Source organism: Bos indicus x Bos taurus, chromosome 11 (genome assembly GCF_003369695.1).
Source record: "Bos indicus x Bos taurus breed Angus x Brahman F1 hybrid chromosome 11, Bos_hybrid_MaternalHap_v2.0, whole genome shotgun sequence".
In the NCBI taxonomy this organism is placed as follows: domain Eukaryota; kingdom Metazoa; phylum Chordata; class Mammalia; order Artiodactyla; family Bovidae; genus Bos; species Bos indicus x Bos taurus.
In genome coordinates, this window is record NC_040086.1 from 103973905 (window position 1) to 103995319 (window position 21415).

General features: G+C 62.2%; 1 protein-coding gene and 1 non-coding gene across 3 annotated transcripts; one reads left to right on the forward strand and one right to left on the reverse strand.

Annotated features, from left to right (window-relative positions):
* Positions 1-1642: 1642 nt before the first annotated feature.
* On the forward strand, positions 1643-16398 carry WDR5 (WD repeat domain 5). Of its 2 annotated transcripts, XM_027556849.1 has the most exons (16): positions 1643-1749; positions 2419-2494; positions 4538-4685; positions 4868-5027; positions 5686-5794; positions 5957-6030; positions 6374-6463; positions 6601-6690; positions 6820-6903; positions 10405-10460; positions 11968-12014; positions 13752-13827; positions 14298-14331; positions 14566-14640; positions 15037-15124; positions 15992-16398. In XM_027556849.1, the coding sequence occupies exons 4-16, from the start codon at positions 4947-4949 to the stop codon at positions 16090-16092; spliced, it is 1005 nt and encodes a 334-aa protein (XP_027412650.1). In that variant the 5' UTR covers positions 1643-1749; positions 2419-2494; positions 4538-4685; positions 4868-4946; the 3' UTR covers positions 16093-16398. The 2 variants fall into 2 exon arrangements, with proteins under 2 accessions (XP_027412650.1, XP_027412649.1); XM_027556848.1 differs by lacking the exon at positions 4538-4685.
* Positions 16399-19682: 3284 nt separating this feature from the next.
* LOC113901977 lies at positions 19683-19808 on the reverse strand. Its single transcript, XR_003513633.1, has one exon. It is a non-coding gene; the product is annotated as a U6atac minor spliceosomal RNA (small nuclear RNA).
* Between the last annotated feature and the right edge of the window lie 1607 nt (positions 19809-21415).

Genomic DNA, 21415 nt, shown 5'->3' on the forward strand with positions numbered 1-21415 from the left:
ACAGAGGAGCCTGGTGGCTGCTGTCCATGGGGTCGCACAGAGTCGGACACGATTGAAGTGACTTAGCAGCAGCAGCAAAGGATTTAAAAGTTGAGACAATAAACAGATCACCTGCTTTGTTTAAATTGCTTTGCTGCTGCTGCTGCATTGCTTCAGTCGTGTCCGACTCTGTGTGACCCCATAGACAGCAGCCCACCAGGCTCTGCTGTCCCTGGGATTCTCCAGGCAAGAACACTGGAGTGGATTGCCACTGCCTTCTCCATTGTGTGAAAATGAAAAGTGAAAGTGAAGTCGCTCAGTCGCGTGGGACTTGTAGCGACCCCATGGACTGCAGCCTACCAGGCTCCCCCATCTATGGGATTTTCTAGGCAAGAGTACTGGAGTGGCTTGCCATTGCCTTCTCCAATGACAACCACACAACTCATATTCCCTGGGCATTTCCACTTCAAATGCTCTGTCCTTTTGTTTGCACGGGTTCCTGTGTCATATTCGGAGTTCCCATTTTTAGTTGGGAAATAAGAGACTGCACGAAATTCTATCCGAGGGCCCAGGGAGGGGCCATAGGGCTCCGAGGACCATCCGCGATTCTAAGACCCAGGGGTAGCAGAAGCAGGGCAGTGGGGGTGAGAATGCACAGGATTTGGGGCCAGAACACCGGCTCCGGGTTCTCCTTGGGCCGCTGGTCCCTCCGCTCCGGGCCTCCCCTTCCCCATCTGTAACCAGAGGAGATAATAATACCTGTCTGGGCCATCACCCCGCAGACCCCAGAGTAGCCCGCACGCAGCGACAGTTCGCATCTCCGCGCTGGGGGCTCAGGAGACAACTCTCTTGACCCAGGGGCGGGAAGGCCCCGCCGACCCCGCCGCAGGTCCTGCGGGGTAGCCGGTGGGCGCAGCTCCCAGAGTCCAGGTTCTGAACCTTTCGGAGCTCAAGGTTCCTCTCTCTTACAAGCTGGAAGGCCAGGGCCCCTCACAGGGGTGTCCCGAAATTAATGGGGATGCCACGCGGAGAACCGCCTAGGCCGGCCGGGGGCTGTGGACGCGGCCGCCGCCGCCGATCCCCGGCTTGCGCGACTGTGGAGAGACGCGACCCCTCCAGCGCCCCGCTAATCCCGTGGACGGGGAGCTCGGCTCCTCCCTGGGGCGCCGCTGCAGGGCGCGCTCAAGATGTGAACACTCAAGGGGCGCGCAAGTACTTTCTGTAGGCATCACCATACTTAAGTATTTAGAAGGTGCAGAAGGACCTGAACTCGCCAATACCAGTTCAGTTCAGTCGCTCAGTCTTGTCCGATTCTTTGCGACCCCATGGACTGCAGCACGCCAGGCCTCCCTGTCCTTCACCATCTCCCAGAGCTTGCTCATGTCCATTGAGTCGGTGACGCCATCCCACCATCTCATCCTGTGTCGTGCCCTTCTCCTCCCGCCGTCAATCTCTCCCAGCATCACGGTCTTTGGTTTGCCAACCAGCCACTACTAGGGTTAACGCCTTAAAGCAGGGGCCGCGCGCGGCACACTGTCCCTTTAAGGCGGTGAGCCAGGCCGAGGCGGTCTGTCCCTCGTCGCCTCCCGTAGCTCGCCTCCGAGAGGCCGGCTTTGTGCGTTTGCCCCGCCCAGTCCGCCTCCGCCCCCCGCGCCCGCGCACGCGCACTGCCGCCCAGCCGCCTAGTCAAGCTCGGCCCGGCTCCCGCCCAGGCGGCGGCCGACGCGACGCCCGGAGCGCCCACCTCAGTCCCCTCACCGCCCCGGGCAGGTAAGCGGGGGCCGCCGGGCCGGCGGGCACGTCCCGGGGGGCGCGGGGCCGGCCGGACGCCGGCGCCCCCCGCGCCCCCGGCCGCCGCACGTGTTCCGGCGGCCCGGGCCCGGCCCGGGTCCAGCCCCGCCGGGCCTCGCAGCGCGGACGCCCCGCGCCGGCCGCCTCGCCTCTGGGCGCCCGCGCCGCGCGCCTCCTGCCTGCCGGACGCCGGGCCCCCGGCGGCCCTCTGCCCTGACGCGAGCCCGCCGCGAACGGGCCCGCCCGGACCGCCGGACCCTGGGGGCCTCCCCGCCCTCAGCGGTCAGGTGACGAGCCCCCGGCCCCGGGACTGCGGCCCCCAGCGCAGCCGAGCGCCGCGCCCCCTTTGCTTCCAGAGAGAGAGAGAGACCCCCGACCCACTGGGCCAGCCCGCGCCTGGGTGCGCTCAGCCGCAGAGACGCCCCCACCTCAGCCTGCCGCCCTCCCGGCCCCTGCCCAAGGCAGCCGGGCTCCCTGCTCCCCGGAGGGCCCGGGGCTCCGGGGATCGCGGGGCTGCCGCGGCCACGGGCAGCGCACCGCGCTCCCGCAGTGGAGCCTCAGACCCCTTGCAGCCTGGCCTGCGAGAGCTGTTCTGGGGGTGTGGAAGATGCTGCCCGGAGCCCGCTCACCCAGTTTCTTCCCGCCCAGGTTCCCTGTCGACGCTGGCGGGTCTTGAGCGAGACACTGCCTCCGAGCTTGGCGAGGCTCCATAGGAGGCAGAGAGGTAAGCTGGCGCGTCTGAGAACCCGGGTGGAGTGCCGGGAGCAGGGGGTCCCAGACTCTTCAGCGGCTCGTGGCCCCTCTCTCTTCCCACGGGCGGGGGCCCAGTCTCTGGGGCGGAGCCCCGAGCGTTTTGCGTTTTACCGGTTGACCAAGAGCACTCCCCACCCCCCAAGTCGGTTGGCTCAGCCTTGGGTGGCCAGGCTCACCTGGGTGCCAAGAGGGGTCTGTCGTTATTGCTCTGGAGGCTGGCTCCACATGTGAAGAGTCAGGCGATCGTATTTGCAAGAGCTGGGCTGGATTTCCGCGCTGATGTTTTGTGCAGTTAATGATTTGCTGGCGGAAAGGTAGGGCAAGGGTTGATCTGGGAGGAGTCGGGCACCTTCTCTGTGAGACCCCCTGTGTATCCCTGCTGCTCACCTGAGGGCAGCAGGTTTGCAGGAGTAGAGCCTCACCTCACCTGGTGCTCTTGGCTTTTATGCTAACAGGAGCTACTCAGGCCTCAGAGCTGCCGTCCCATCCCGAACGGAGCCTCTTCTGTTCCCACTTGCGTTGGGCGTGGACACGCCTCGGGCTTCCCCTCTGTCAGCCCTAGCTGTGGTCTGGCTCCCTGAGGGGCCCGCTTCTGTGAAACAGACCCTCCAGCTCTGGGCCTTGGCTCTTCTGCCCACCCAGTGTGCCGCCCACCCAGGGGAAGGCAGCGCTTGGGTCCATTGGCGGGGCCTGGTTGCACCAAAGGTATTCATTCACTGAGTAGCCAGCGCTTCCTGAGCCGCAGCTTTGTGCCTGCACCTTGCCCCCGGGCAGGTTTGCCAACCAGCCCCTGGCCTCCCCCGCTCCATTCTGGGTGCCCCCTCTCCGTCCCTAGGCCACGACCCTCACAGCAGGTGGCCGGCCGGGTGCTCTGCACTGCCGTGTTGCGAGATGTTCCTCTCCCCTCCTCCTGGAGGAGACCGGGGATGTGCTCTTTTGGATGGCTTCCATCCATTCCGCCTCGGTGTGATTGCAGTTTTCAGTGCCGAGCTAGAACTTAGAGTGTGTAAACTCCTTGGCTCACGGTGGTGCCAGCTTCTGGACTTGGATGGCCCGCGATGCTTGTGGGATGTCTCGGTGGCTCTGCTCTGGAATAATGCCTTCCCTTGTTTTCACAGTCACCTGGCTTCTGTGCTATGTATCCCAGTGACGGCATGTCCTCCTGTGATAGGGGAAGCCAGGCTCTTGCCACGCGGTGTTCCCCAGGTTCCCGTTTGCATGCTGCAGTCTCTCCATCCTCTGCAGCGAGCTGGCTTGCAAGGTGTCCGGGCGTGCTTCAGGCGAAGGCTTCTAGGAAGGCCGGGCGGTGGGGACTCCATGGCAGGGCCAGCTCCGGGCTGTGCTTTCCGCCTGCCTGGTCGATGCCTCACCGGGGACAGAGAGCCTCTCGCTGTTAGCATTCTTCAAGGGGCCATGTGTCTGCAGCCTGCACTCGGCAGCCCTGGAGCCGGGACGAGGGCCACAGGGGTGCGCTCCTGCTGTCGGCCCTGTTGCGTCACTGGGGTGCTGTTGGGGGCTTGCATGCATTCCTGCAGCTCAGCTCCTGTCACTTGGCATGTTTGTTTCCTGATCAAGAGTTCCTTGGTTACTTTTATTATCATTAATACACTTGTTTATTTTTAGTACTGCCGAGTCTTGCTGCATGAGCTTTCTCTTGTGGCAGAGCACGGCCCTAGGGTGCTTCAGGGGTTGGCCTCAGTAGCTGCCGCACGTGCTCTCAGTCGTTGCGGTTCCCGGGCTCTAGAGCAGGCCCAGCAGTTGTGGTGCGCGGGCTTTGTCGTTCCACGGCACGTGGGATCTTCCCAGACCAGGGATCGAACCCGTGACTCCTGCATTGGCAGGCGGATTCTTTACCACTGAGCTACTAGGGAAGCCCTGATTTGTTTTAAGTGTATCAGGGGATCTTTGAAGAGAATTGCCTTTTGTCTGCCTGGACTTTGCTGTGTTTCTGCAGACGTGTGGGTAACAAAGCAGGAAACGCCGCTGAAGGTGGGTCCTGGGCTCTGATCCACAGGTGGGGCGAGAGTAGCGGTGTCTGAAAAGGACTAGTGAGGCGCGGGTGGAGCAGACCCCTGCCTGGACCAGCGCCCGCTGCAGGCTCAGGAAGGCCATCGCTGTGTGTTCTCTTTCCTGGACACTAACTGTTTTGATATATTTTATTTGTAAGTTTGTTTATTTTTGGCTGGATCATGCGGCATATGGGGTCTCTGTTCCCCTATCAGGGATTAAACCCGTGGCCCCAGCCGTGGAAAAGCAGACTCTTAACTACGGCACTCTGGGCGGGTCCCTGGAGGGCACCCATCTTTGCAGCATGGTTTGTGTGTTGGCCCGTCCCCTGCTGCAGGCTTGGACCAGCAGACGCCCTCCCACGGCGCGTCCTCCACTTGGGGCTGTGACCTCTCTGCCCAGGGTGCTGCAGAGCCATGGCGACCGAGGAGAAGAAGCCGGAGACGGAGGCCGCCCGAGCACAGCCCACCCCGTCATCCTCGGCCACACAGAGCAAGGTGCGTCCCCGGGGGCCCCAGGGAACGGCCAGGGCACGGAGGACGCGAGACGCTTGGAAATGGTATTTCAAGTGCGTAAGCCTGTTCTCCCTCCCCACTGAAACAGTGCCGGCTTTCACTCCAAACCACATCCCCAGCCAGTGCTTTTATGGGCTGTGTTGGGGATGCCCCCCTGTCACCTGGGGAGGGGGCTTTGTCAACCCTTGGTCTTGATCGTAAGAGTCTCTGTGGGACACAGACAACGTCTCTTGTTAAGCTCCCCAACTCTGGTCCCACCCTTCCCTGTGGAGGTAGCCCGCAGGCAACAGGCAGGTCTGCCCAGGGGCGCAGGATTCAGGGGAGCTTGCGGGGGGCGGACCTTGGCACGGGTTGGGGGCTGCTGAAGCAGGGCTGGCGCTGCTGGGGCTCCCAGCTGCACGGTGGGGGGCAGGTGCTTCCGGGAGGGGTCCCCGTGTTTTTAGTCTGGATGGTAGAGTACGGGAGAAGCAGGGCTGGTGTGCAAAGTCCGGGCTCAGGGTTAGGCACGTGTGTTCAGCCGGATGAGGGCTCTCGGAGGTGCTGTCCAGAGCTTGACCTTACACCTTGGGCATCACGTCCAGACTGGCGATCAGTGGGCAGTGGGATAACTGTTTGCTGACCAGTACTCTCTCTTTAACAGCCCACACCGGTGAAACCAAACTATGCTCTTAAATTCACCCTGGCCGGCCACACGAAAGCTGTGTCCTCTGTGAAGTTCAGCCCCAACGGGGAGTGGCTGGCGAGTTCGTGTAGGTGCCCCCGCCCTGTGACTGCTGGTTGAGACTCTGCAGAGACGGGCCGGGGCGGGGGAGCCTGGTGACAGGTGCTGAGGACGCGGCTCCTTGGGTGCGGCTGTGGGCAGCCCAGATGTTGACTGGAGGCCTTGACTGCCTTTCCTCCCTTTCTTTCAGCTGCAGATAAACTCATTAAGATTTGGGGAGCATATGATGGGAAATTTGAGAAAACCATCTCTGGTCACAAGCTGGTAGGTGTCCGCCCTGCCCCGACTGAAGCTCTGCTGGGCGTGGGGGGCCCAACTCCCAGACCTGTCAGGTTAGGGTCGGAGCCCCCCGCTCGGGCCCTCTCCCCAGTTTTTTAGGTGGTGATTTGCCTCCCAGCTTTGATGTCCTCAGGTGCGTCTGTGCCAGGCTGTAGGCCTGGCAGAGCCCCAGGGAACAGGCTTCTGGGCCTGGCCTGTGTGTCCATCTGTGCGGTCCTCCCGAGCTGAGGGCATGATGTCCGGTTATCTTCAGTTGGACGTTGGGGGTCTGACTCTGGCTGGCTGGTCCCGTTTAGTCAAAGCAATGACCGTGTGTCTCCTCCCGCAGGGCATATCCGACGTGGCCTGGTCGTCAGATTCTAACCTCCTTGTTTCTGCCTCAGATGACAAAACCCTGAAGATCTGGGACGTGAGCTCGGTAAGCTCCAGGAGCGGTGCGGCTGCTGAGCGGCTGTGTGTCGTCAGGCGCTTTACCGCTGTTGCGAGTTGGGTGAGGCGGGGTCACCCTGACACCGATATTTGGGGAAATAATCCCCAGGAACGATGTTATTTCAGGGAAAGTGTCTGAAAACCCTGAAGGGACACAGCAATTACGTCTTTTGCTGTAACTTCAACCCCCAGTCCAACCTCATTGTCTCGGGCTCCGTAAGTGTGTGGCTCCCCTGGGCGGGGGTGGTGGGGCTCCCAGGCTGCTCGCTGAGGGGCTCGGGGCTGGGGGGCTGTCCCCTCTGTTCCCCCCCGCAGAACCTCCGTCACCTGTCCCTTTGCCTTCAGTTTGACGAGAGCGTGCGCATATGGGATGTGAAGACAGGGAAGTGCCTCAAGACCTTGCCGGCCCACTCAGATCCCGTCTCGGCCGTGAGTCCCGCCGCCGCCCCAGCGGCAGAGGCCGTGCTCGGGGACCTGTGCCCGGGGAGTGGGGGGTCTCACGGGGCAGGCAGGGAGCCGGGTCTGCAAGGGCTGAGCTGCGCAGGTGTGACCACTGGTGCGGGGAGTGTGGCACGGAGGTGACTGTAGTGGGTAGAGCATCCCGGGGTCGTGGTGGCCAGTTGTGGGGAGACGGGGGGAAGGTATCCTCCCTGCGTGGTCCACAGTGACTGTTCTGGGCACCCACGTGTGCGGGGTGAGTGTGCAAGTGTTAAACTACCCACGTGTCATAAACTGCCCGATGTACGAATTAGGCAAAGTGTCTCTTTGTCAATGAAGAGCCAGAAATGGTTTTTTAGCCAAGTTTACCTTTTGAAAAGTAGAAGGAGTCATGTATAAACAGGTTGTCTGTCGTTACCGAATGGTTGGTCCTTTTCAGGTTCTGAAGTCCTGTAGGTGAGCGATTTTAAGTGTTCTAAGCCATGGACGGCCTTTGTCCTGCTGATGCCGTGCTCAGGGCCTTGACCTTTTGGGGACACGTAATGAGCTAGTTATCGTCACTGTGCTTATTTAACTTAACGTGCAGTGTGCATCATGAGAAACTCGGGGCTGGATGAAGCACAAGCTGGAATCAAGATTACCGGGAGAAATATCAGTAACCTCAGATATGCAGATGACACCAAACCTTATGGCAAAAAATGAAGAAGAACTAAAGAGCCTCTTGATGAAAGTGAAAGAGGAGAGTGAAAAAGTTGGCTTAAAACTCGGCATTCAGAAAACTAAGATCATGGCATCCAGTCCCATCACTTCATGGCAAACAGATGGGGAAACAGTGGAAACAGTGACAGACTTTATTTTTGGATGGCTTCCCAGCCATGAAATTAAAAGACGCTTGGTCCTTGGAGGAAAAACTGTGACCAACTTAGACAGCATATTAAAGAGCAGAGACGTGACTTTTCCAACAAAGGTCCGTCTAGTCAAGGCTATAGTTTTTCCAGTAGTCATGTATGGATGTGAGAGTTGGACTATAAAAGAAAGCTGAGTGCCAAAGAATTGATGCTTTTGAACTGTGGTGTTGGAGAAGACTCTTGAGAGTCCCTTGGACTGCAAGGACATCCAACCAGTCCATCCTAAAGGAAATCAGTCCTGAATATTCATTGGAAGGACTGATGCTGAGGCTGAAACTCCAATACTTTGGCCACCTGATGCAAAGAGCTGACTCCTTGGAAAAGACCCTGATGCTGGAAAAGATTGAAGGCGGGAGGAGAAGGGGATGACAGAGGATGAGATGGTTGGATGGCCTCACCGACTCAATGGACATGAGTTCGAGCAAGCTCCAGGAGTTGGTGATGGATAGGGAGGCCTGGCGTGCTGCGGTCCATGGGGTCACAGAGTCGGACACGACTGAGCAACTGAACTGGATGAGCTGTTTGAAGCTGCCTGGCATGGTGCTGGCCCTCGGGCTTGGCCCTGCTGGCCCCGTGTCGTGACCCGTGCCTGGGGCTAAGGAGGTGCCCGCTGCAGTTTTAACTACGTGTTCTCCAGTGCACCCCTGCTCTGCTCCAGCTCTGCCCGCTGGGGTGAGGGTCTGGGGCTCCTTCCATCTCTGTGCCTGCTGGTGGCCAACACTTTGTGCTGGTCTTCCCGACGGGCGCTGACTGGCGGCTCTCACTCCATGGAGAGGGGTGCGGCCCAGGTCGGCACGCTCGTGCCGCGGCGCCCGTGGGCGGGTGTTGGCAGAGCCCGGGCCTGCATGCCGCTTGGTGTGTGGCCTGCACTGTGGCTGTCGTGCCCTCACCCAGCACTGGTGCAGAGGGGCACCTCGCTGCGTTTGCTGGCTGTGCCCTCTGAACGTGGGCAGGAGCAGGGCGCAGCGCTGTGCGGGCTTTGGGCCCGCTCAGCATCACCTGCAAGGGGTTTCCATCAGATCACAGTTGACAGGTTCAAAGGGTGTAGTGTGATGAGCTCAGGTGCTGCGAGTTTGAAGGTCGGTTTGGGAGGCTGAGGAGCTCGTGGGGGGAGCCGGGCGGGGCCAGCGACCAGGGCTCCTCAGGGGCCACGTCGTCCACACGGAGGCCCCCAGCCACCCGGGGCAGCGTCCCGACTGAGGTGTGAGGGAGTGTGAGACAGCGAGCCTCTCAGGTTTCCAGGACTCCGTGCACCGAAAGGGAGAGTCAGGTGCCGCTGGTGGTTTCTAACCCTGGTGTGTGCCGAAGTGTGTCAGATGCAGGCGTGTGTGTGCTGAGCCGCTTCAGTCATGTCTGACTCTGCACCCCCACGGACTGTAGCCCCCAGGCTCCTCTGTCCATGGGATTCTCCAGGCGAGAACGCTGGCGTGGGCTGCCATGTCCTCCTCCAGGGGACACTGGGTGAAATGAAATACCTTGGGCTCGTTTCACCTGTTACTGCCCTGCGCAGCGGCTGAGAGGCGGAAGGGGCGCACGTGGCCCCGTGACGGGCCCTGGGCCGTGTGGACGGCGGTTCTCCCAGCTGTGGTCCCGGACCGGCCTCCGCCGGGAGCGTGGGAGAGACGCAGGCTCTCGGGGGCCTCGCACAGGGCAGGCACCACGTGCGGCAGCAAGCATGGTGTTTCCCCCGGGGTCACGTGTTGTGAAACGGCTTGTCCTGCCCAGGACTCGAACTTCTGACGTGGATTGCTCTTGCCGCTCAAGCAAAGAGTCAGTCAGAAAAAAGAAAGAGGACAAACCAAAGACCCACCAGTCGGGAGTTGGGGCTGGTCCGGTGGCTCTTGCTTATCAGCTGTGTCTCACCTGTCCCCCTTGTGGGCAGGGTCAGGCATTCAGGTGGAGTCTCTGTGTGGAGACAGCACAGCCCGCCTCCCACCTGGGGCTCCACCTCTCCCCAGACGCGCGGTTTGGAGTAGCCTGGGTCGTGCTCCCGCCTAGTCTGGAAAGCTCACGCTGGCTCGCGCATCCCAGGGGTCGGTGTCTGGGCACTCGGAGCAGCGATCTGGGTGTCTTGTGGTTCTGGGGGGTGCTCGGCGGGCAGGGGTGCACCCATGAGTGACACTTGGAGTGTCTGAATAGGTAGGCGTCTCTCCTGACTTTTCCCTCTGGATGGAGGCCGTGGTCAGTCACGTCTGCGTCCACAGACAGGCTCCAGCCAGCTGGGCTCTCCCCGCGGAGCAGGGCGTCTGGGTTGGCCGTTTGTCGTTTTCCCGGGGCGTTTTTTTTTTTTTTTTCACGGGGCGTTTTGTAGTCCACGATTGAAAGACCCCAGACGCTTCAGGGTTGGTTTTCCTTGTGTGGTTCAGTGTCTGTCATGAAACAGACTTGCTTGAGACGCCAGGTGAGAACGATCACTTCATCCCTGTTGCTTGTGCGTCTCCGTTAGAGGCTCAGGAAGCCGGGGGAGTTCAGAGCTGCTCCGTGTGTGTGTCTGTTGTGGGGTTGGAGTGCGGGAGCCGGTGTTGGTGATCGTGTCTGTGTTGACCTCAGAGCGAGTCTCCCCCTCCCTCTCCTTCATCCTCAGGTTCACTTTAACCGAGACGGATCCCTGATAGTTTCCAGTAGTTACGACGGTCTCTGGTAAGTAACAGTCTTAGTTGGCTGAACCAGCGAGCATTTAAAGGCCTTTCTTTGCACCGTTTGTGCCTCTCGGCGTCCGGCGGGGTCTGTGAGGCAGGTGGGGTCGGGGAGGCGCAGCTGTCCCAGACGTGGCTCCTTGTGGGCCCTGGAGGGTGGGCGTCCTAAGCTTGTGGCCCCGGTAAGGGGCGTGGTGGAGGAAAGGTGTGCCAACATGCGCATCCTCGAGTGCCCTGTTGGGGACGTCAGGGTCCTGAGCAGGTGCTGAGAGCCCAGGTCCGTCCCAGGGGGTGTGTCGGGGAGGGGAGGTGGGGCACTGTCTCGAGAGCATGCTGTCTGAGGTCAGGCCTGTGGCCTTGACACTTGGAGTGGAAGTGTTGTCTGGACGCTGTGAGACGTGTGGGGAGCTGTAGGGAAAATGTTTTAAGCTGACCTCAGCACGTAGAGTGCGGAGCGTCAGGAGGTGTCTGGGAGTGCAGAGTGGTGTCACAGCAGTCACTGGCCAGACCCAGGGCCCACAGGGGACCTCCAGCTATGAGGGAGAAAGCAGCCTTAGAAATTTGTCCACGTTTAGTGCCAATAACAGAGAAGCTAGAGTAACGAAAGTGATGTGCGCAAGACACCGCGGCAGCACCGGAGCGCGCAGCGAGCGCTGCCGTGCCGTTCGGCCTGGCTGCACACCGCAGGAGAAGCTGTCACGTGTGGGTCAAAGCCCTCTGCCCTCTGACCGCTTGTTTTCAAGAAACACACCTGAAACAGGGCGTGTCGGTCCAGGCTCGGGAGAGAAGGGTGGGTAGGTGGGCCGGGCAGAGATGGGGCCTCGGCCAGGGGCTGAGCCGGGGTGAGCAGGTGGAGCTGCAGGAGACCAAGGGGGTCAGGACCGGCTGGGGCTGCGCCAGGCCTGGCCACGCAGGACCCGGTGTGTGTGAGCACGCTCAGCCGGCGGCGGCTCTGCAGTAGGGCTCCCGGGGCGCGGCAGGGCTGACCGTGCTGCAGGCCATGTGTCTGCTGCGTGTGAGGAGTTGCGTGTGCCTGTGGACAGTCCACCTGTCCCCGTTTCCTTCATCACTCAGTGCAACTTGGGATTTCCAGCTAATGTGATGAGAAGGTCATTGCGTGAGAAGTGGATCGAGGCTGATCTCTAGGTCATGGGGTGTCGTGCTGGCAGAAACCGCACACGCACCGAGGCTGGACTGGCGTGACGCCTGCATGTCCAGCCGGGGAGTGTCGGCTCTTAGAACAGGCTCTCTTGTCCCTGAACCAGAGGCCATCCAGACAAGTGCCATGATAACGCTGCTTGTGTGAGAAGCGCTGCCCCCGGGGCTGCGTGCTTGGCGTGCCGGTGCCTGGAGAGCCTGTGGGGTGGCAGGTCGGGCCGGTGGCCATGGGTGCGGAGCGGGCCGGCCATGCCCTCCTCCGCTGTCTCCCGTGGCGCTGAGAGAGTGTGCGAGTGAGGCGTCAGATGGGAAGCGGCCGGGCCCGTGCTCACCGCTCTGCTGTTGCTTTGCAGCCGCATCTGGGACACCGCCTCGGGCCAGTGCCTGAAGACGCTCATCGGTGAGTGGGGCGGCCTGTGGCCGCGCCCTGCGCAGACACCCTCTCTCCCACAGGGGCTCCTCCTCTGCTGCCGTCCCTCCTCCCCCGCTCCTTCCTGCTCAGCTCTGCCGTCCAGCCTGGCTGGGGCCCTCAGTGAGCCCTGTCTGCTGGGGCTGGGGGCTCCGGGGTCTCCGCAGACGGTGTGGGGCTGTGCCGGAGTGGGGTGGCACCGTGGGAAGGCAGCGTGCTCTGTGTGGCCAGAGGCGCCGCCGGGCAGGGTGTGTGTCTGGCCAGACGGTGGCTGAGGGGCCCCCAGGGCCTCGGGCCTAGGAGGCTGATGGGGGCGGGGAGGGTTTACTGTCAGGGAGGCCGATCTCTGAGTCCCGATGGAAGGCCTCTGCTGTGTCGGGTGAGTTGGCAGGCTCCATGGGCCAGGCTTGCCTCCTGCCCTGGGCTGTCACGGGAGCAGGCGTGGCTCTGAGGGTCTGCTCCAGCCACCATCACAGGAGTCTGCAGGCCAGGTGGGTGGCTTCAACAGCAGAAATCTGTGCCCATGTCTGGAGGCTGGAATCCACGGTCAGGGCATGGGCAGGGCTTGCTCCGCCTGGGCCCTCTCTGTGGCCTTCCCCGCGAGCCCTCTGTGGGTGTCCTCACCTCCTCCTGCAGGTCACAGGACGCTGGTCAGATTGGCTTGGCCCCCGCGGCCTGCCCAGCTGCCTCATCTGACGTAACCTGCCTCTGAGGCGCGGTCTGCGCGGCCAGGCTTAGGCCAGGAGGGCGGGGCGGGTCCCCGGTGGCCTTTGAGGCTTTCTCACTCTGCACGCTCTGACTGAGACGTTGCCCCGTGTGTCCTGTGGCACCGTCCCCTGGGTCTGGGCGCCCCCACTGGTGCTGTGTCCTCGTGCCCGTGGCTGAGTGAGGGCTCCTAGCTGAGTTTGTGGCCGCCCCATGACTGGGCGGGAGCCGAGGCCCGAGATTACAAGCAGCTGCAGCTGTATCCCGCCCGGGGCGTCACGCCCTTAGGCCTTCCTCAGAGGAGCCTGTCCCAGCTGCGGGGCGGCTCTCACACACCCCCCATGTGCCTTTCCAGCGTCCGCCCAGCAGAGGGAGCAGCGGCCCCCCGCGTGCGGGGCGCAGGCCTGGGGCCCCCGAGGTGGTAATGGGCGGGCTGCCCCGGTGCTCGGGACCCAGGGCCACGCGGCCCCTCACCAGGGTGCACTCGGGCTCCTCCCCAGGTGGGGGCGGCACGGTCACCAGGCCACATGCCTCCCAGGCCGGCCCTGCTCAGCCAGCAGCTCCGCCCCGCCTCCCCAGGGCCCCCGGGCGCGCTGCACCCCGAGTGTCAGGAGCGGGGGTGTGGGCATGGCATTGCTAGGTGGTTTCCAGAGAGAACCTGCGCTGACGCAGTGAAACCTTCAGGAGAACGGCCGCCACGATTCAGCAGGCCGGCCGTGTCCTCAGGGCAGCTGGGTTGGGCAAGGCCCGTGCGAGATGGCTACCCCGAGGCTTTCTCTGTGCCTTGACTGGAAGCGGCCCAGGGGCGGCTGAAGACCCGGCCTCCTGAGGCCGAGTGGCCACAGGGCCTTTGTTCTTGAAGCTCTCCTGCCCGGGGGTCACGGGGTGGAGCGGCTCTCACGCTGGCATGAGTGGTGGGTGGTGGCAGCGTGGGCACGTGTGGCGGTGACCTCACTGGGCAGTGGTGGGGGAGCGCCCCTGGCAGTCAGGGCCCCCCGGCAGCCATGTCTGTGCTCCACACAGATGACGACAACCCCCCCGTGTCCTTCGTGAAGTTCTCTCCGAACGGCAAGTACATCCTGGCCGCCACCTTGGACAAGTAAGCGCTGCCGTGCCCACCCGGGGTGGTTGTGTGGCCAGGCCCCAGCCCGAGACCCGCCCTCCCTGCCGGGGCCATGGCGGAGGCCCATCTGTGCAGCCAGGGCTCAGATCCTCGGCTCTGTGGTCACTGGGGACCCTCCTGTCCGAGGGGTGGTGGGCACTGCTCCCGCTCCCACTGGGCACCCTGCTTCTCCCTGGCAAGCTGCGGGCAGGTGTCACCGGCCGTCAGCTGCCCTCCTGGGGGTTTTTGGGGCTCGGCCTCCTGTTCACGGAGGGCTGCCCGCAGGTGGGCGCTCAGGGTCCACCCCGGGAGGAAGAAGGACCATAGCTGACACCTGTGCTGGACGGGCTTCCCCCGCCCTTACTGGTGTGCCTGGGGCTCCCACGGTCCGCTCGGGTGTCCTCAGCCCCGGCCGCTTCACGGGGCCCCTGCCCACCATGTGCTGACCCGGCCCCTCTGCCTTGCAGCACGCTGAAGCTCTGGGACTACAGCAAAGGCAAGGTGGGTGACGGGGCAGGGTCCCCGGGCTCCTGAGGGTCCTGGGCTGTGGCCGCAGGGCACAAAGTGCGACTTTGTGGAGTTGGTTTGGTGCAAATGTCCCCACGATGCGGGTTAAACTCGGCCTGGGTGGGCTGTGGGTGGGGCTCAAGGTGCTCACAGAGCCGTCCAGTCGTGGCTGGGGGCCACCGGCGGTGCAGGGCGGCCCTGACTGAGCGGCGGCCATGGCTGTTTCAGTGCCTGAAGACGTACACGGGCCACAAGAACGAGAAGTACTGCATATTCGCCAACTTCTCCGTCACCGGGGGGAAGGTGAGTCGTCTGCCCCCGCGGCTCCCCGGCCCCTCCTGCAGGCGGGCCCAGTCCTCACCCACACAACAGGCGGGAGCTTTCTGAATGTTACTGGTATGAAGACCGCCTCTGCAGACTGCTGGTTTGGGGACATCCTGCTCCCTCTGCCTGGGCCCCCCTGGCACCCTCCCGACCCTCAGGCTTAGGCAGGAGCCTTGTGATGAGCAGCTGGGCCGTGACTGATGGCCAGCGTCCCAGAAGCCGCCCCGAGGCGAGCGGCAGGCGGTGGGACGGCATCTGGACGGGGTAGTTTGGGGGCTGCATGCCCTGCCGGGGCTGTGGGCGCAGACCGTGGTCCGGCCGCACGGGCGCCTGACCGGGCTCTGTCCCCGCGCCCCTGCCCCGTGCTGTACCCAGTGGATCGTGTCGGGCTCGGAGGACAACCTGGTCTACATCTGGAACCTGCAGACCAAGGAGATCGTGCAGAAGCTTCAGGGCCACACAGGTGAGCGAGCCATCTGCTGCCACCGTCACTTCCCAGCTGCTCTGGGAGCCCCTCCTCGTCTGCGGGTGCCAGGGTGGTGCCTCCCGATTCAGGGCTGTCGCGGGATGGTCTGACGCCTCCCCTTGCAGGGCTGCGGGGGGACGGTCTGGCCCCAGCTTTAACCGCTCATTCCCGGCAGCTGGCTGCCCAGCTCTGAAGTCCCTGTGGCCCATGGCCTCCCGGGAGTGGCTGGGGCCCATGTGGAGGTGGCGCCGTCGACACGGGCTCCTCCCGGGCCCCTGCTCCATGCTCCTCTCCCCAGCGCTCAGGGGCCAGCAGTGTAGAGCCCTTAGCTGCCCAGGGCAACACCCTCTCCCTAAGAACTCAAGTTCCCCGGGAGCAAGGCCTGCCTCTACCCTCCACCTTTGGCCTCCACTGTCAGCTTGCGGCTTCTGCTGCGTGGCCGGGACGCTCAGAGGCTCACTTGAAGTCGCCCCAGCCAGAGGGAAAATGCTGGGGCTCCGTTTCCTGAAAAGCTATAAACGCACTGAGTTGCCTGATGCCGGGGCCAGCTCACAACGGGATCTGCTGTGCCCGCCCTGGATGAACTTGCAGAGCCAGCCCCACAGGGCATCAGGGCCCACGCTGGGGTGGGGGGCAGTGCAGCTCTGGTCCAGGTCGGGGGTGCGACCTCCGCTCTGTGAGCTTGACGGCAGCCCTGGCACACCCCTGGCCCGTGGGGCACCCCTTGCCTCTCCAGGGTCTGGGCGGGGCCCCCTGCTGTCCTCCCACCCTGAACCCCGGCTCTGTGTGCTGAGCGCGGGGTCGGCAGCCCCGTGCAGAGGGCCGGGCCCAAGGGGGGACCCAACGTCGACCATCTGTTTGCAGACGTCGTCATCTCGACGGCGTGCCACCCGACGGAGAACATCATCGCCTCGGCCGCCCTGGAGAACGACAAGACCATCAAGCTCTGGAAGAGCGACTGCTAGGCCCGAGGTGCCGGGCGCTGCCGGGAAGTCCACCCGGACTCGTGGGAGCGCAGCTCTTGGAGGGGCTCCCGGTCCAAGCCCGGGGACCTGTGGGGCTTGGCCCTGAGCTGCCTCTGAAGAAACTTGGCTGGGGCGTGTCTCCCACTTGAGGGTCTGGAGGTTGCTGGTGACGTTTCTGCCAATCCCTTTCTCACCGTCCGGGGGAGAGTTCCTAGTCTGTGTTGTGTTCAGAGTCCACAGAAATATTGTGTTCAGAGTCCACAGAGATTTTTAATTTTTTATTACAAAAAGGTGAAGTTCAATTTATCACGAGTTGTGTTTTTTTCCGGTAACTATTCTGTACCATTTTTGCGATTTTATCACCCAGCGCCAGCGCTGTGCCATCGCCACCACGGGTTCTGGCTGCCAGCCTTGGAGGCTGTCCCTTGCGTGTGTTCAGTGACGCTCTGGCGACAGCGTCCTGCCTGTGACCACGTGTCCTGAGTCTGTCTGGGGAGCACAGAGCGCTCACTGTGTGATGGCCATGGAAAAGCCTGTGCTTTGGGGTCATTGCCCCCCTGAGGCTGGCATGGGGACCACCCTCAGTGCTTCCTTTGGTGCCACGGCTGGTCACACGACAAGCAGCACCCTGAGCCGTGCTGAAGGCAGCCGAGCACGCGTGTGCACACGTGGCAGCCGAGTTCTCACCCGGCGCTCTTCTCTGTATGGCTTTTTTACGAGAAGTCTCACAGTCGGCAGGAGGTTGAAAGGATTTTTGACAGATCCCCCTAATGACATGTCCACTCCATCCCGCATAGCCCAGGACCGCAGAGGACTAGCCAATGCCCTGCCGGCTCGCGGCGCGTAGGTGTGGGGCTGCAGGCAGGCAGTAGGGTTCCTCGTTGCAGAGACGCCCAGGCCTCTGCGATGTCTCGTGGTCTATGGCAGACGCTGGCGAGGGCAGGGCCGGGGAGCCCTGGTCTGGTCCCCCCACCACCAGCCTCAGGACGGGTGGGCTCAGGAGCCGGCTCCTCACAGGGAGATGGTGTCATCCACCCGCCTTGCCCACCTAGGCTCTGATCAGGGGCCTCTTCCTGCCAGCGGGACCGTGGGAGTTGGGGGCGCCGACTGCGGGGCAGCGCGGTCAGGGAGCTGCTGCCGTCCACGGGGGCCCCTCTCTGCAGTGGGTCCACCTGGCGTCCCGAGGCCTCTGCGGTGGAGGTGTGTCCCCTGCCTGGGTCCAGGTGGCGAGGCCAGTCCTTGGCCTCCAGGGAGCCCTGCAGGTGGGGAAGCAGGAGGCACCATGGACAGTCACAGGTGTCTGGGGACAACCTGGCCGCTGCTCCCCCAGCCTCCCCTTCAGAAGCAGAAACGCCGATGGCTTGGCTGTCATAGGAATGAACCGCTCCAGCGCAGGGAGCCCCGAGCCTGCAGCGCCTGAGCGTCTGGGCGGGAGATGCTGAGGCCCCATGGCAGGGGCGGCCTTGGTTTTCCCTGGACCAAGGTTGAGGTTCTTTGGGTTTTGTTGGTTCTGGTGTCAGACTTGCCCCAGGGCAGGGGCGTGTGTGCAGAGTGCCGTGTCCTTCAATATAGTTTATTTTTTCTACATTTGAATTCTCTGTTGTAGATTTATGTAAAAATGCATTCTCTTTTTGAAAATAAAGAATTTCCTGTCTTGTAATTTTGTTCCCAAAGAAGCACTTAACCTTCCTTAACATGCAGCTGTTACTGGGGTGGGAGGCGGCAGGGGTGGCACGGAGGCAAACGACCACTCAACCAGCGCACACTCGGCGGGGGTTTCCTCAAGTCAGGGAGGAAACTGTAAGAGGCAACGACGGGTTCAGAGGAGATTTCTACACAGGCAACAGGAAGTGGGTTTGCAGAGGGATTCAAAACTGGTAAAAATCCATAGGACGCTAATGATGGACATCCCACGGGGCACAGTTTGACGTTTCTGAGGATGAGGGTCTGTGGACGGCTTGCGATGATGGTTGTGAAACGGCCCTAAGACCACAGTGGGGACCTCTGCACGGCACTCTGGACTGGACACCTGGCCATCTTACTTTGGCCTATTTCAAGGTCACATGTGTTTTCCTGACATTATACCTGTTCATCAAAAGATTGGGGTGCAGGGGAGCGGGGAAGGTGGAGGTGAGGCCTTCGGGAGATGGTGGGAGGGCCAGAGAGCCGGGCTGGTCGGGGGGAGCAGACTGACCCCCCGAGACTGCGGGGACGGCCCCGCCAGGCCTCAGGCCTCACTCACCTCTGTCCACGCTCTCCTTCTAAGTGGCCTTACCAGCCTCGTGGCTTTAAACATGGCCTGTGTGCTGACGAGTTACAGCGTTAGATCCACAGGCCAGACCCTCTTCCTGGAGTCCAGGCTGAGTCGCAGCCCCCCAGCTCCCCAAACCTGCTCCTCCTGCGCCCGACCGTCACTGTTAGCAAGTCCCACAGACCTCATATGTGTCCCAAGTGACCACTTCTCGTCACCTGGACCAGCCCCCGGCCTTCTCCCACCCTGCCCTCCGAGCTGCCAGGCCCTGTCCCTCAGCTGTGGGAAACCCTCTGCTGCTCCCTGGTACCCTGGCCAATAGCCCTTGCCCTCTGACCCCACTCTGCAGCCACACTGGCTGGGCAGGCCAAAGCCTCTGCACTTGGCTCTCCTGGTCTGGACCATCCTCCCAGAAGTCCCCGTGGCTCCTCACTGCCTCCCTTAAGTCCTGATCCCGGGTGTCTTGGGCCCCACCTTCCCAATCACTGCCGCCTGCTCTGCTTGCCCCACTTAAGTGTCTACTAAGACTCTGGAATGGTCTAGGATGTGAGCTCCTGGGGCTGGGGTCCTCTCCTGCCTGGACCGTTCCCCAAAGAGTGGGGCTGCTCAGTTACTATTTGTTCCTTGAATGTCTGTGATGCTGAAGTGAAAGTGGTGTCCGGCTCTTTGCGACCGCGGACTATACAGTCCAAGGAATTCTCCAGGCCAGAATACTGGACTGGGTAGCCGTTCCCTTCTCCGGGGGATCTTCCAATCCAGGAATCGAACCTAGGTCTCCCGCATTGCGGGCGGATTCTTTACCAGTGGAGCCACAGAGAGAGAAGCCACCAGAGTCGCCGACTACAGCCACCTGCAGGACCCGCTCTGACCACCCGGGCCTCCTGCCTAGCCTCCCCGCCCCTGCGCCTGCGCCCATGCTCAGACATACTGACGGGAAATAGAAGCCACCTGGCTGTCCTGATGCCCGGTGTCCGTCCCTGGCCGTGCCCCTGACTCTGTGGCTGGGTGGGGATGAGGAGGTGAGACACACCTGCTCCAGGTACACGAGAGCCGTGGGCCGCTTTGTATTATGAAAAAAAGCCAAGCAGCTCCAAGAGCAGAGGGAGTGCAGTCGCATAGGTGCCTGTCCCCGCGGCACACACGTGTACCACAGCCTCGTGTCACACGCCCTGCCTGCGCTGTCGCGGTGCAGTCGCGTGCCGCATACGCCGTGTATCCATGTGCCGCACACGCCGCGTACCAACGTACACCACAGCCGTGTGCCCACATGCCGCACACGCCGTGTACCCACGCGCATCACAGGCCCTTGTGTGCACAGCCACGAGCCGTGCAAACTGAAAAAAAACAGTGGTTAGATGCCACGAAGTAGGTGGCAATGCCTTAACCGTATGCGTGTTGTCAGGCCCGAGAGCCTCTTCCATCCTTGTCAAGGGGAGTGCTAACCTTCTCTCCTTTCATACAACACAGCTTAACTTCTGCGCGCTCCATATTTATAGCCCTGTAGCATAGCCACCTTTTGCTTATGGTGACTGACTTCGCGCCGCTGGAGGCGGCTGCATCCAACATGGAGGCACAATGAAGCCCATCCTAAACTTCTACTTATTGTAGCGTGAAGAAAAAAGACTGCTTCCGTAAAAGGGAGAAAAATTAAAAAAAAAAAAAAAAAAAAAAACAAAACTTCCTGCTCTAATATATTCATAAAAGCAGCCAATCAGAGGCTGAGAGGAATACCCGGAAGCCCAGCGTCCCGCAAAGACAAGAGATTCCCCCGGAAACAAAACAGGGCTGGCGCGCACTTCCTACCGCGACACGCCTCGCGGCCCTTCAGGAGACGGCGCGAAACCGTCTGCGGAAACGGAAGTGGTTTGTAGCGAATCAGAGGGCGAGGAAGGAAGGGCCGCCGCACGAACTTCCGGACGTGGCCCCGCGCTTGGAACTGTGGGTGTGGGCGTGTCGGGGCGCGCTGTGCGCATGCTCCCGGGGTACGGCCGTCGGCTTCCGCGCATGCTCGGGGTCGAAAGGCGGACGGTCTGTTGCCGGCTGCTCGCTGTGGTCTACACGGTGCCGGCTTCTGCGATTCCTGTCCCCCGCCCCGCCCTTAGCCTGTAGCTTTAAGATACAGTTCTGCAGCTTCGGGTGCTGGCCGTCCCTGGAGTGCAGACGGCGAGCTATGCGGCTCCCGGCCCGAGGCTGCAGGCGCGGGGCCGCGTGTGCGCGGGAAGCGAGCCTCCGGTAAATCACGTGTTTGTGCGTGTGCACGTGTGTGCAGACACGCCCGCGTGTCCACAGTTTCCGCGCGCGCCTCGGCGCCCACACGCGCCCAGTGTCACGTCGTATGTGTGCGCGGAGACAGCACCCGAGGTGTGGCCGGTGGGTCCAGCCTGGGGACGCCGAGCGGTCTGGGGTGGAATCGGCCTGCAGGACGCCAGCCGCGTCCCGCCAGCCAGCCGCCCCTTGAGAAGTTTCAGGTTGGCCGGTTTCCTTAGACCTCCTCCGTCCCTGGAATTCTCCAGGCAAGAATACTGAAATGGATTGCCATGCCCTCCTCCAGGGGATCCTCCGACCCAAGGATTCACCCCCGTCTCTTAAATCTTTGGCAGGCAGGTTCTTTACCATTAGCGCCACCCGGGAAGATCCCGGTTAGTTCCAGGTGGAAAGCTCACCGGGTCCTCAGGGGTCAGCTGTACCCAGTTTGCAAATTATCCTGGGAGGAAATAGCCTAGACCGTGACCGGGAGACAGGCGGGCAGCCACTGGGGACTGGGTCAGCTGGGAGCGGGTGTGCTGCCCCGTGTCTGCACTCCCCAGGTGTAGCTTGAGGCCTGGCTGTCACCCTGGAGCCGGTCAGGACCGTGGGCAGCTGCAAGAGGCATCAGCCCTGTCTGGGTCACTGCTTTGTCCACCTGCCCGCGCAGTCCCAGCGGCCGGGCCCCCTTAGTTCCAGACCTCGGGGGCTGTGACTCGTACCCACCGTCAGACCACTGCCAGCCATGCTCAGCAGTGTTCCGCGGCTCTTATGGGCAGCCTGCCGCGCCTTAGCATTTTGCTTCCAGACCCAGCACGTTGCTGTCAC

Excerpts from the sequence above, each read along its gene's own strand:
- WDR5 (XM_027556849.1), top strand. The coding sequence starts at position 4,947 with ATGGCGACCGAGGAGAAGAAGCCGGAGACGGAGGCCGCCCGAGCACAG. Across the intron at positions 6,691-6,819 it reads ACCTCATTGTCTCGGGCTCC|TTTGACGAGAGCGTGCGCAT; the intron begins GTAAGTGTGTGG and ends CTTTGCCTTCAG. Across the intron at positions 13,828-14,297 it reads CTGGCCGCCACCTTGGACAA|CACGCTGAAGCTCTGGGACT; the intron begins GTAAGCGCTGCC and ends TCTGCCTTGCAG.